General features: G+C 40.6%; 3 protein-coding genes across 5 annotated transcripts in view; 2 read left to right on the top strand and 1 right to left on the bottom strand.

Moving 5' to 3' along the window:
- The window catches only part of cfap97 (cilia and flagella associated protein 97), a 34,269-nt gene extending 29,853 nt beyond the window's left edge, over nt 1-4,416 (top strand). Inside the window, exons 7-8 of one of the 2 annotated variants that reach the window (XM_064925981.1) lie at nt 1,441-1,609; nt 3,384-4,416. In XM_064925981.1, coding sequence (XP_064782053.1) covers nt 1,441-1,609; nt 3,384-3,514 — 300 coding nt within the window. In that variant the 3' untranslated portion in view covers nt 3,515-4,416. The remainder of the gene's footprint in view (nt 1-1,440; nt 1,610-3,383) is intronic. The other variant, XM_064925982.1, reaches the window with a different exon arrangement.
- Nucleotides 4,417-5,246: 830 nt separating this feature from the next.
- slc25a4 (solute carrier family 25 member 4) overlaps nt 5,247-12,884 on the bottom strand; it is a 7,872-nt gene continuing 234 nt past the window's right edge. The window contains exons 1-4 of one of the 2 annotated variants that reach the window (XM_064925984.1): nt 12,844-12,884; nt 6,336-6,822; nt 6,065-6,205; nt 5,247-5,874 (exon numbers count right to left, since the gene is read on the bottom strand). The exon at nt 12,844-12,884 is cut by the window's right edge and continues 234 nt beyond it. In XM_064925984.1, the coding sequence (XP_064782056.1) occupies nt 5,717-5,874; nt 6,065-6,205; nt 6,336-6,789 (753 nt within the window). In that variant the 5' untranslated portion in view covers nt 6,790-6,822; nt 12,844-12,884 and the 3' untranslated portion in view covers nt 5,247-5,716. Of the gene's footprint in view, nt 5,875-6,064; nt 6,206-6,335; nt 6,823-8,108; nt 8,706-12,843 lie in introns of those variants that run through there. The other variant, XM_064925983.1, reaches the window with a different exon arrangement.
- The window catches only part of si:ch211-197n1.2 (EF-hand calcium-binding domain-containing protein 6), a 65,567-nt gene continuing 63,375 nt past the window's right edge, over nt 10,693-12,884 (top strand). The window contains 2 exon segments of the mRNA XM_064925980.1: nt 10,693-11,255; nt 12,717-12,884. The exon segment at nt 12,717-12,884 is cut by the window's right edge and continues 17 nt beyond it. Of these exon segments, the coding sequence (XP_064782052.1) occupies nt 10,922-11,255; nt 12,717-12,884 (502 nt within the window). The 5' untranslated portion in view covers nt 10,693-10,921.

Below are 12,884 nucleotides of genomic sequence, written 5' to 3'. Positions count from 1 at the left end.
TCAATTGTTGTGAAGTAGGCTTCAGAGCGCCCAAGAAAGTCCCTCTAGCGCCAGGACCGTCTCCTAAAGTTGATTCAGCTGCGGGATCGGGGCACCACCAGTACACAGCTTGCTCAGGAATGGCAGCAGGCAGGTGTGAGTGCATCTGCACGCACAGTGAGAAGAAGACTTTTGGAGGATGGCCCAGTGTCAAGAAGGGCAGCAAAGAAGCCACTTCTATCCAGGAAAAGCATCAGGGAAAGAATGATATTCTGCAAAAGGTGCAGGGATTGGACTACTGAGGACTGGGTTAAAGTCATTTTCTCTGATGAATCCCCTTTCTGATTGTTTGGGGCGTCCGGACAAAAGCTTGTCTGGAGAAGACAAGGTGAGCGCGACCATCTGTCCTGTGTCATGCCAACAGTAAATCATTCTGAGACCATGTGTGGGGTTGCTTCTCAGCCAATGGAGTGGGCTCACTCACAATGTTGCCTAAGAACACAGCCATGAATAAAGAATGGTACCAACATATCCTCCGAGAGCAACTTTTCCCAACCATCCAGGAACAGTTTGGTGACGAACAATGCCTTTTCCAGCATGGTCGAGCACCTTGCCATAAGGCAAAAGTGATAACTAAGTGGCTCGGGGAACAAAACATCGATATTTTGGGTCCATGGCCAGGAAACTCCCCAGACCTTAATCCCATTGAGAACTTGTGGTCAATCCTCAAGAGGCGGGTGGACAAACAAAAATCCACAAATTCTGACAAACTCCAAGCATTGATTATGCAAGAATAGGCTGCCATCAGTCAGGATGTGGCCCAGAAGTTAATTGACAGCATGTCAGGGCAGATTACAGAGGTCTTAAAAAAGAAGTGTCAAAACTGCAAATATTGACTGTTTGCATCAACCTCATGTAATTGTTAATTAAAGCCTTTGACACAGTTATGAAATGCTTGCAATTATACGTCAGTGTTCCATAGTAACATCAGACAAAATATCTAAAGACACTGAAGCAGCAAGCTTTGTGGAAATTCATATTTTTGTCATTCCTAAAACTTTTGGCCATGACTGTATACTATTCGGTACCAGATAGTTACCAATGCTGTTGAATTCTTTGCAGTACCTAAAGGTATCCATTGCTAGACACACAATTATATTAGGATTTTCAGGTCCAATCTGGAAAAGGAATGTAAAATAGTGTTTTATGCTCTGCCAGTGTTTGAAAATGATGATGGGCACCTAATGGCTTCATAACCCTCACCGTATTAATAGAGCAGTTAATAGCCATTTCATATCTGCATACTTCACCTTATGACAACGACCGCAAGTTAATATTGTAGTTATGTCTTGCAATTGGTGTTTGCACTGCATTTGAATGTGATATGTATAGGTTATGAGTGTCTTAGGAAGACATTATACAGGTACCTTCATGGAAATTGTTACCACCATTTCTCACCAGGCTTTCCTGCGGAGGCTAGAGTCAGTGAGGCCTACCCGGGGCATGAAGAGGGCAGAGCAGCTGGCAGACTACCAGCGCCAGGCCGGATACCTGGGCATCGCCACCTCGCTCTCTGCCATGGACAGATCGCCCTCCAAGATGGAGCGGTCCTCCAGCAGAACGTCACCAGGTCAACTCTCTGAAGAACTGATGCTCAATAGCTCTCAATAGCCCAAAGACGATACTTATTTCTGTCATTCATTAAGAGAGACTGAATTGGCATCTTTTATTTTTGTTCTTTTGAAGGATCACTTTACTCAAAACATATTTTGGTATTTTTTCCATTAGTCCACTGTTAATATAATCCCATTTTCTTTTAGCATGTAATGTTTTCGAGATCATAAGCACTGAGCACTTCCACTGTAGCCAGGGCAAACAAATTTTCATGATATCAAAAATAAATCATAGCATTCACTAGTTTTTACATGATGAAGTAGAATCATGATGAGAAATAATATTAAAATGTATATTCCTAAAACATAAGTTGGAAATTATATTGTTGCTGCTTCCTGTATTTTTTATATATACTATATACTGTAGCCGAGTGTCACCGGTTTTAAATGTCCAAATTCATAATCAATATGCTGAAATAAGTTGTGATATGTGAAGACTAAAACATACATATTACTCCCTGCTGTATGCACACGTGTCACACTTGTGTTCAGATTACTTGTATTTTGATAAATTATCTGCTCACGCATAGGGCTGCTCACGCATAGGGCTGCTCACGGTGATTGTCAAACAAATAACTGCCGGTCTCACGGTAATTGACCATTAATTAACATAAACTCATGTAGCATCTTCTGGCTTCAACACATAAGCCTACAAGCCACTGATGCAGACCTTTGGAGCATCTACATTTTATAAAGTCTAATAAATCCATGTAATATAGCCTACACCATCACAATAAATCCATTATTTATTTTAGACCGGTCTAAAGAAACATGATATGAAGAAAATATAGTTATTTCAGAAGAACAGAATAGCATACTCTGAGTTGTCCTTATGTATGGTACTGATCTGGCTATGCCATATGGCTGTGGGCTACACTAGTTCATTTAGCAGACAACATTTGCTTAGAATTCCATGGAATTATTTTATAGTATGAAGAATACAATTGAATAAAATAAAATATATTTTTTCCAAACGATTTGAGTGAATGCGCACATGTGGAAATCTGTGGTGAGCGGTTAACAAAGAAACAGTTACTCCTGTATGCTTAATTTAGAGTTATTTATGTAACTTTAGTTGAGCTATATGTTTTGATTTTTAATACTTTCTAAGGCTACATGATGCGACTCTAATGATGATTTGAAAAAAGTTGCATGAAAGGCATGAGCTCTGCTTAGTTTTTTGTGCAGGCTGTACACACTTTATCAGTCTCTCTCTTTCACAATTTGACAAGCACTTGATAATGCCTCAAATTTCCCGGCGGCATCCCCTTTGTGTGGCTGTACTGCATACTGTACTGAAAGTGGCTGCTGACATGCACCATTTTTCTTATGAACAAATATTAAAATATAGTTTTTGAGTGATCTATCTGTGTTTAAAATGCACAAAATTATAACAAATGCTCACAGCTGTTTTTTTGTTTCCCTTTTTCCCACCCCACAAATGTCAAATGTGATGTACTGTTGTACTCGAATGTACATAGCCCATATATTTTTACATTGAGGGAGTTAAATTTGGGAGAAGGTAGTACATCATATGTGTAGTATAGTAATACCAGTATGTAATTGATGTAGTAGCAATAGTATGTAAATCAGTAGTACTATTGACGCATGTTGTCTTGTTGTTTCATCATATGTGTAGTATAGTAATACTAGCATATAATTAATGTAGTAGTAATAGTATGTAAATCAGTAGGACTATTGACCCCTGTTGTCTTGTTGTTTTTTCTTCAGGAAAGAGCCCCAGGCCTGGCAGTACCAACCGCAACCACCATAGTGCCAGGGCATCATCTGCCATCGCTACCACCTCCACACCCCTACCCAGGCACGCCAGTACGGCAGCGTCCCGAGCAGCATGGTCCTGAGAGCTGTGCTCAGGGAGGATCCCCATTCCCCAACTCCCCCACCCCTTCCAAGTCCTTACCTATAAGTCAATAGTTGCCCCTAAACATTGATCCAAGGTCAGTTTGACATTCTTCCCCCAGATGGTTAAGTTTAGGTTGTTAGGAGTGTCCCACACAATGAAGGATCTGTGTCAGAGATGTGCGAAGCCAGAAATTGGTCACACTTTGTCCAAACTAAATCTACATTGTGCTCTGATCATGCACTTGTCCAGTGATTCTGTTTTAGCCCTCAATTCTAATAAATAAAGGGATCTGACACTGATTGTCTGTTTCCCAGATTTAGACTAAGCCTAAAATAACTTTCGATTAATTTTTTTCCTTGGAGCATACTTTTTAGTCCAGGAGTAGTAGGCTTCATTTGGGTCCGGAAAACCAGTCTGATATGATGTAAGAATGATAGTGTTGCCGTTATACAACAATTCTCATAAAACTGCTTCACTATTGCTTCCCAGGACCTACGGCTAGCTGCTATAAAGTATTGTGAACTGTGCTTCTGTTGTAATGGAAGATATAACCTGGCTATAGCCTAGATATAGGTAATATGGTTCAACTATAAAAAAAAATAAAAAAACATTCATTTGTCAGCTTAGCAGGTGGTGCTTATCAATATGCTTAGTGAATAGAGTAAGCACTAAGTATTCCGTGCTGTATTTGCACTCTTGTGAAATATTTTCAAGTGGAACTTTTCTGTAATTGTTCTTACATTATCATGAATAATGAGAGAGATATATCTTTGTGGTCTGGTAAAGCTTTTTTTAGAATATTATGGGAGAATTAGTCATATATATATATATTTTTCTTTATTGTGATCCTGTGCAAATTTCTTGATGTTTTCCAATAAAGCTGCTTGTTGCGCGCACCAATCATGTCTGTCCGTGGTCAAATGAGCTCAAACAATGTCCACAGGACTTTTACACTTGTGGCAGCTGTCTTTTGTAGGCCAGTTAGCTGCATACCATCCACGTGGCAACAAAGACTGCCAATGCAGACGCACTTAACGGGCAGCAAATCTGGCTTGTTGTGGACATGAATAATTATCACTCACAATGACATAATGTCACACGCACACACACGATGGCTACAACAGCTGCAGGGGAAATAGACCAGTGATTGGCTGTGTCATGGTCAGAAGTCCTGACCCAGCACTATAAGTCATCAACAGAAAAAAAACAAGGAAAATATTAACCAGTAGTTGTAATTAATTAGTACTATAAACTTACTCAAATAAATTGTTTTTTGAGGGTTGGCACAGGAAAAGTAATACATTTGAATGTTGGTAGTGGTATTGCAAGCATCAAGTTTGTTGGCCTTTTTTGTGTTTTTTATGTCATTTATAGTAATGTGTATGTATAGCCTAGTAAATCCTGATGTTTGAGAAAATTGGAGTAATATTAGATTTGTATCTGTTATGTACATAACAAATACTATGAAGCATGGCAGCTGATGAGGCACTGGGCTATATGATTCCCATCAAGGCTGGCTCCCAATAGAATGATCTCTATAGCCAGCCCAAGAAAATGGGATGGGATGATATTTCTAACCCCTATAGACCAAGTCAGAGCCTGGAACTAGTAACCCTTGCCTAAATGTTTTGATGTATTATGTTATACTGTATATTATGTTGTATATTGTATACAATATTTCAATAAAACATATATGAAATATGAATGACAAAGGAATGCACCAAAGCAGCTTAGTAGGTATTTTCATCTTTATTAAAATAAGTAAAATAATGTTTATTGTGGGACATGAGATATGACACAACACAGGAACATAAGGCCCTTGGAAGACAGCAGCTGCTGTGAAGAGTACATTCGTTTGACTTACTATGAGAGAAAGAAAGAACTGAGGAGAGAGGATGAATCTTTGTTTGCAGTAGGCATGTAATTAAATGGAAAAATCCCTTTTCTGGACCAGTTTGACAGTCAACTGGCAGGCCTGGATGTGCGTTTATCTGTACATCTTGGGTAAGATATATACAGCTTTCAGAGTCGGTGTGTTCCTCACATGACCAAATACACTGGCGAGAAGGATAACTAGCAACCAACTCCTGGGCTGGCTCAATAGAATACACATATACCCCCGACAATTCACCCAAGCTGTTATCATTATATGATCCAATTAAGACATGTGGTGAAGGGTTTCCTATGGAGTTGTGAATGTTTATGTGTACTTCTTGATCTCGTCGTAGAGCACCAAGACGAAGGCGCCGCCCATGCCTCGGATCACGTTGGACCAGGCCCCCTTGAAGAAGGCTTTGCCTCCCTCGTTCTTGGCGATCTTCTTCCAGCAGTCGATTGTGCCAGTGTACATGATGTCCGCTATTGAAATCGACACATTGATCATTAAAATGTGAAATATAGGCCTACTGTAGGCAATTCAATGACAATTGCCATGCGTAATGTGCCGTAACCTTTATTTTACTAGGCAAGTCAGTTAAGAACATGTTCTTATTTACTATGACGGTCATTCATTGATATGATTCAACGAGTAGGCCTACAACTAGCTCACCTGATTTGCGTCCAGACTGCATCATCATACGACGTCTGACGGTGTCAAATGGGTATGAAATAATACCGGCAACTGCGGTGACGCTCTGGGCAATCATCCAGCTGATGAAGATGTGCGTGTTCTTGGGGTCGGGCAGCATACCTAGACGATGACGCAGAGCAACATAATTGGGATTCTGCGCCTATTTTTTGTAAAATACAATACTTTAAACAACGTCCAATTGCAAACAGCTAGTTAAATGTATGATTTTACTTTAGCTCATGCGCCTCACCCTTGGCTGTGTCATAGACTCCGAAGTAAGCAGCTCTGTAGATGATGATGCCCTGGACAGACACGTTGAATCCCTGGTACAGGCCCTTGATACCGTCGGCTTTGTAGATTTTGCTGAGACAGCTGCCAAGACCGCTGAACTCTCTCTCAGCTCCACTTTTTCCGATGTCGGCCGCGAGCCTGGTTCTGGCGAAGTCAAGCGGGTAAACGAAGCAAAGAGAGGTGGCACCGGCCGCGCCACCGGATGCCAGGTTCCCGGCGAACCAACGCCAGAACTGTGTCTTCTGGTCCACTCCTCCAAGGAAGATCTTCTTGTACTTGTCCTTGAAAGCGAAGTTGAGGGCTTGGGTGGGGAAGTAACGAATCACATTGGCCAGGTTGCCTCTCCAGAAGGAGATAAAGCCTTGCTCTTTGGGAATCCTCCTGACGCAGTCCATGATCCCTTTGTACTGCATTTCCTTTGTGATTTGTTGGCTGGCATGTTGGACCTGGAGAGCAGAACAACAGAAGACAATTAATTTTTCAATTTAGCCTCAATTCAGTATGCAAAAAAACAACAACATGTCAATTGGATTTTATCATTGTACTTTAGGCCTACTTTGTATTACGCAACTGAAGTTTATCTTTTTTATTTATGTTTATTTATTTATCAGGTAAGTTGACTGAGAACAAGTTCTCATTTGCAGCAACGACCTGGGGAATAGTTACAGGGGAGAGGAGGGGGATGAATGAGACAATTGTAAACTGGGGATTATTAGGTGACCGTGATGGTTTGAGGGCCAAATATTGGAATTTAGCCAGGACACCAGGGTTAACACCTCTACTCTTACGATAAGTGCCATGGGATCTTTAATGACCTCAGAGAGTCAGGACACCCGTTTAACATCACATCCAAAAGACTGCACACTACACAGGGCAGTATCCCCAATCACTGCCCTGGAGAATTGGGATATTTTTTTTAGACCAGAGGACAGAGTGCCTCCTACTGGCCCTCCAACACCACTTCCAGCAACATCTGGTCTCCCATCCAGGAACTGACCAGGACCAACCCTGCTTAATTTAACTTCAGAAGCAAGCCGGCAGTGGTATGCAGGGTGGTAGGTATGCTTATAGCAAGAGCGTAACAATATTGAGTTTGTTGTTGGGAAAATTCCTAATTCACTTTAATTCAATGATTACTCACGGGTTTGTAGGAATGCAAGTGTGCGATTTTTGTTATAATGAGCTATTCTCAGCGCTGTTGTATACTGGCCATTGCTTCATGTCACTTGAGCACAGTCTGAGTGTATTGGATTGCATGCGTCTGGATAAATTTAGCTGTAGCCTAGGCCTAAACCAAATATCGCCGCTCTTATATCCAAACGATTATCGACATTTTGGAACAATTAATTATCATCCTATTAATCGAAACATAGCATTACGTGTACTTGAAATCAACATTAAAATATAGGAACGCATCAAATAAATTAACTTTATGTTATTCAAAATAGTCATTTTTCTTTTATGACCTGAAATTCATATGATTCGGTTTCTGTTCTGAACGAAAGGCCAAATCCTGAGTCCTATCGAATCAAATTAGAAAACTCAATACCACCTTGGACAGCGACAAGTCATGTGCGTAAGAAACGTCTCCAATGCGCTTTTCGCATGTCTTTTGAATGAAAACCATTTGCCATATGAATCTAATTGTATTACAATCTTACTCAATGGATAACCAATAATATATTAACTTTATGACAGAGACTGGAAAACAATTATTCTCACTCAGTCTTACCTGGAGCAACAACTTTACTCTCTCAATTGGAGCAACAGCTGTCTTGGAGATGGCAGCAGCAATGCCACCAGCCAAAAAGTCCTTAATGAAGCTAACCACCGCGTCCGACATGTTTTCAAGTTCCTCCTCGTGGAGTAGAGGTCAGACCGTAAAAGTTCCAGACAGTCCTCACCAAGACACCCTCAAAGAAACCCAACGCCCCTCCAAGTGGACGAAGCGCCCCCATCCCGCATAATATATCTGGGCTATATATCGCGAGAATTTGGGGGTGATGGATATGCAGACGGTCGAACAGATTGGCGAGGCTAAATAAATATCCTAGGTTAAGGTTCGAATCTTAGCCATGTCTATTAAATAAAGTGTAATAGAACACTTCGGGACTTTTAAAGGGCAAAGTCATTTTCCAGTTATACAGTGGTGTTAGATAATAATTCTTTTTCTGCTATTTAATAACATCACAACATCACAGCTATTTATCATTATTTATGCACAATTTATTCTTTAGGCCAAAGTTTTATCGCAGTTTAGGGTGGGCACCATGATACAGTGTGCAATTAACACATGGGTAGGCTAGCTTAGTTTAGCTTTTTGATGTATCTTCATAATTCAATATAGGTCTTATTGTTCTGATAAATGTGATTTAAGAGGTTAGGCCTGGCAATTAGGCCATCAAAATTCACACATTAACAGCGAGGGCGAGAGGGTGACATTGTTACTGGTATGCATGCGACTTTGAAGACTTTAACTTAGCTTGCCAACTTTTAAACATTGTGATGTTATTAATGGTGTGGTAAGGATTTGCTTCATAGCCTGCCCTGTCGCCTATGATGCGTTTTAAAGAGCCAGAAGCACGCGCGTCTCCATTTAACAAAATGTCAATGTGACCTACAGCGCAGAAGTAGGTCATATGTGCTGATTATGGCCTTCTTTGTAATTATCGTTAATTGTCAATGGAATTGTATTTTTCATATCTTCAGGCCTGTTCCTGCTAACAACGTTGGCTATTTAGGACCAGCTTTCATCCCTGGAACGAAAGTATTCCTCCGTTTTGTATGCATTAGGCCAAAACCTTCAGCCAAACATGTTACAGTAGGTTCGTCGTTTTAACCATTTCTAACCTGTTGTTCCAGCTTTGAAAACAGACTCATATTCTTGCATGTCTCACACACAGGAAAGCATGTTTGATCGTTACTTGGATACAGCCGAATATAGTCTATTGCAGAACATTATGTAGCTTGTGACTGAACCAACACAATAGTAACCTATGTCAACAAAACATAAGCCCTGTAATTAAATGTACAAAAGGACCTGGAGTTGCTGCCAAAGACCCGCGTGCGCCCACACCATTCACTCTCCACTTGGTTGCTGAGACAGTAACAGTCGAATTCAATCAAGCTCTAGTTCTGTTTGCACAACAGTAATGCATCAATAATGTACCTAAAATACTAATGTTTTGAATCAAAGAGATGTTAACGTACACACATATTAAGTTATAGCCTACTTGCTGTCTATAGTCTGTACTGTGTGGGAAGAATATAGCCTACTATTTTACTATAGAGTTTTCCTATACTTACAACCCTGATTACCGAGTTAATTATAAGCTATCTGCCCCAAAACCATTGCTTTGCCCTTTCACCTGTGACAAATAATAATGTAGGTGAATGCCAGCAGAATCCCATTGATAACTAATAAGCTAATGAGTCTGTGTGGTTATAGAAGCCCACCTTGTTTCAAATTCCAAGCACAACGTTAATAGCCTATACATGCTCCTCGTGTCAGCATTTCCATGAGACCTATGGCTGCAGCGTGGAGATCAAGAGATCCTGCACGAATAGGTCATGTGTGCGCGCAGGGGGCGTCAATATCTACCGATAATTAGCCGACAAATGCGTCGCTCCGTGCTCGACGTGCATAGGAGCTTGACTTGTGCCCTGTTGGAATGGGACCAAATCCTACACGCACGTGCCCGCACATTGCAATAGGCTAACTGCGCAAATTACGCAAATGGCTGGTGGGATTTATTATCACTATATGACTACAGTTATGCAATGAGTAATGCGAGTAATGATCTCACATTTCTCTGGTTTTGCTACACACCAATTTTAGCAGTTGTTTGCAGGCTGCATAGCAACTGCGATCAGTGCATTGCATTTTGACAGGCAGCAATAAATATAATAGGCTATTGAAACCCACTCAAATAACTTTAAATGGGACGAATGCTATAGGCCTACTTTAAAACAACTATAATTAAGGTTGCATGTAGGTTACATTTCCCACAGTTCGGAAAATGTGTTGTTTAAAAAGTAAAAAATAAAAACCTTACATTGATGACTTTTTGGAAATCCAACCAGTTTTCCACGTTGATTCAACTTCATCACATTTTTTTGGTAGAAATGACAGGTAAACAACGTTGATTCAACCAGTTTTTGCGCAGTGGGGTATTTCAGCTGTGAGGCTATCAATTTGACAAGTTGCACACATAAAAATACCACATAAAGCCAATAACAACACCATTGTTCTTTGAGTTGACAACTCCACCCCACCATTTACCACCGCAATAAATAAACTTTGGTGGAGAGGGCTGGAGTGCTTTCTGTTGTCTGTAGCAACCGCGCACCTAGCCTATTCTGCAAAACCATCTCGAGTTGGAGACGAGGCACAAAAAATTAACCTTTGCCGTCGTACGCAGTGAAGGAACTTCAGCATAGAGTAGAATAAGCTATCGAGGAAGAATTAATAACGAATATAGTTCAATAGGACTATTTTGTGCTATCATCACCATGTGACGTTTGCGACCGTTTTTATCCTGGAGTATGACAGATACAATGTCTAGACTGTCCTCGGTTGCTTCTCTTCGACTACCAGCCATTCAGCACCCGTTATCAAGACTCATAGACCCAGAAACCCTCTCTCTCAGAGGCTACTCCAGAGATTACGCTGGGAGTGACGAAGTTGTACCACCGCTATTGCGGGATGGGGACCTCGACTTTGTTTTCCGAGGTCAAAACACAAGAAGGGCCACAGGTTATCCTTATGACAAGGCTCCGCCGAAGCAGAGCAGTTTCAGCCTGGTCTCGCAGCCAATCCCCGAAGGAGTCGAAGTCTCAGTAGCCCTTGATCCGGTTAAACCACGGCTGCCCATCTTTGGTGAGTAGCCTATTGCAACGTGATCTCTAGCTAAACGAATAATAGGATGGAGAAATACTGCGCAACAAAGTTGAATAGTCTCTCTCTCTCTCTCACACACACACACACACACACACACACACACACACACACACACACACACACACACACACACACACACACACACACACACACACACACACACACACACACACACACACACACACACACACACACACACACACACACACGAATTCCTTTCAGTACCTTAAACAGCACCAGAACAGTTTCTATGGTCCAAATCTCCATGTGGTGGCGCCCTTCTACAAAAAAATGTGCGACGTTTGGCCAGATGCTTCTGCTATTGGAGTTGGTAATTGTTGATTATCTTGGGAGGAATTTATTAAAAAAAATAAAAAAAGTGGATATGATCAGTGATGGAAAAAGTACTCCGTTTTCATACTTGAGTAAAAGTAAAGATACCTTAATAGAAAATAACTCAAGTAAAAGGGAAAGTCACCCAGTAAAATACAACTTGAGTAAAAGTCTAAAAGTATTTGGTTTTAAACAAACTTAAGTATCAAAAGTAAATGGATTTGATGAAATGTACATAAGCATCAAAAGTACAAGTACAATTATTAACCATTTCAAATTCCTTATATTAAGCAAACCAGATGGCACAATTATATATATTTACTGATAGCCAGGGACACACCCAACACATAATTTACAAACAAAGCATTTGTGTGTAGTGAGTCTGCCAGATCAGAGGCAGTAGGGATGACCAGAGATGTTCTCTTGATAAGTATGGGAATTGGACCATTTTCCTGTCAAAATGTAACTAGTACTTTTGGGTGTCAGGGGAGATGTATGGAGTAAAAAGTACATGATTTTATTTAGGAATGTAGTGAAGTAAAAGTAAAAGTTGGCAAAAATCTAAATAGCTAAGTAAAGTACAGATACCCCAAAAAAACAACTTAAGTAGTGCTTTAAAGTATTTTTACTTAAGTACTTTTTACACCACTAGATATGATAGTCTACTTGGTCTAGCCTCTTCGAATATGGCAAATGTAATGTCGAACTCAATGTCTAGTGTTATTACAAATTCCATGAACCGCTGGATTGCAGGGTTGGGATAAAGTTCCAATTCAATTATAGGAAGAAAGGGCAACTATTTTCAATAACTTCTCAATAAACTGAATGGAATAGTAGAATATATTCATAAATTCAAATTACTTCCTGAACTGACTTCAAAATGGTAGATTTTTTACACCTATCCCATCAGATCGACTAGCCTAAATGCAATCCACAATGACTTTGTGACTGTCTGCACTAAACTGGAGAATGCCGATACCCAGAAATAATTACAATTAATGTGTTAAAATTAGGACTGGTGAACTGCAATGCAATTAAACAGAGTTTGCAGTTATCAGGAGTGGTCATGATCTTGGTATACTGTGAATGTGGTTGTGCTTTGGACAGGTCAGCGGGTGGCACCAGAGAGCAGGGGGAGCCGAGTCACCAGCCAAACCAGTACCATTAAAACCAGCATCACCAGTCAAACCAGTACCATCAGCCAAACCAATATCAGCAGAACCAGTATCCTTACCAGAACTACTACCGCAGCCTCCTGCCCTGAGGCCCAGCTCA

This window comes from Oncorhynchus masou, chromosome 20 (assembly GCF_036934945.1).
Source record: "Oncorhynchus masou masou isolate Uvic2021 chromosome 20, UVic_Omas_1.1, whole genome shotgun sequence".
Taxonomy (NCBI): Eukaryota; Metazoa; Chordata; class Actinopteri; order Salmoniformes; family Salmonidae; genus Oncorhynchus; species Oncorhynchus masou.
This window is presented reverse-complemented; position numbering and strand designations above follow the sequence as displayed.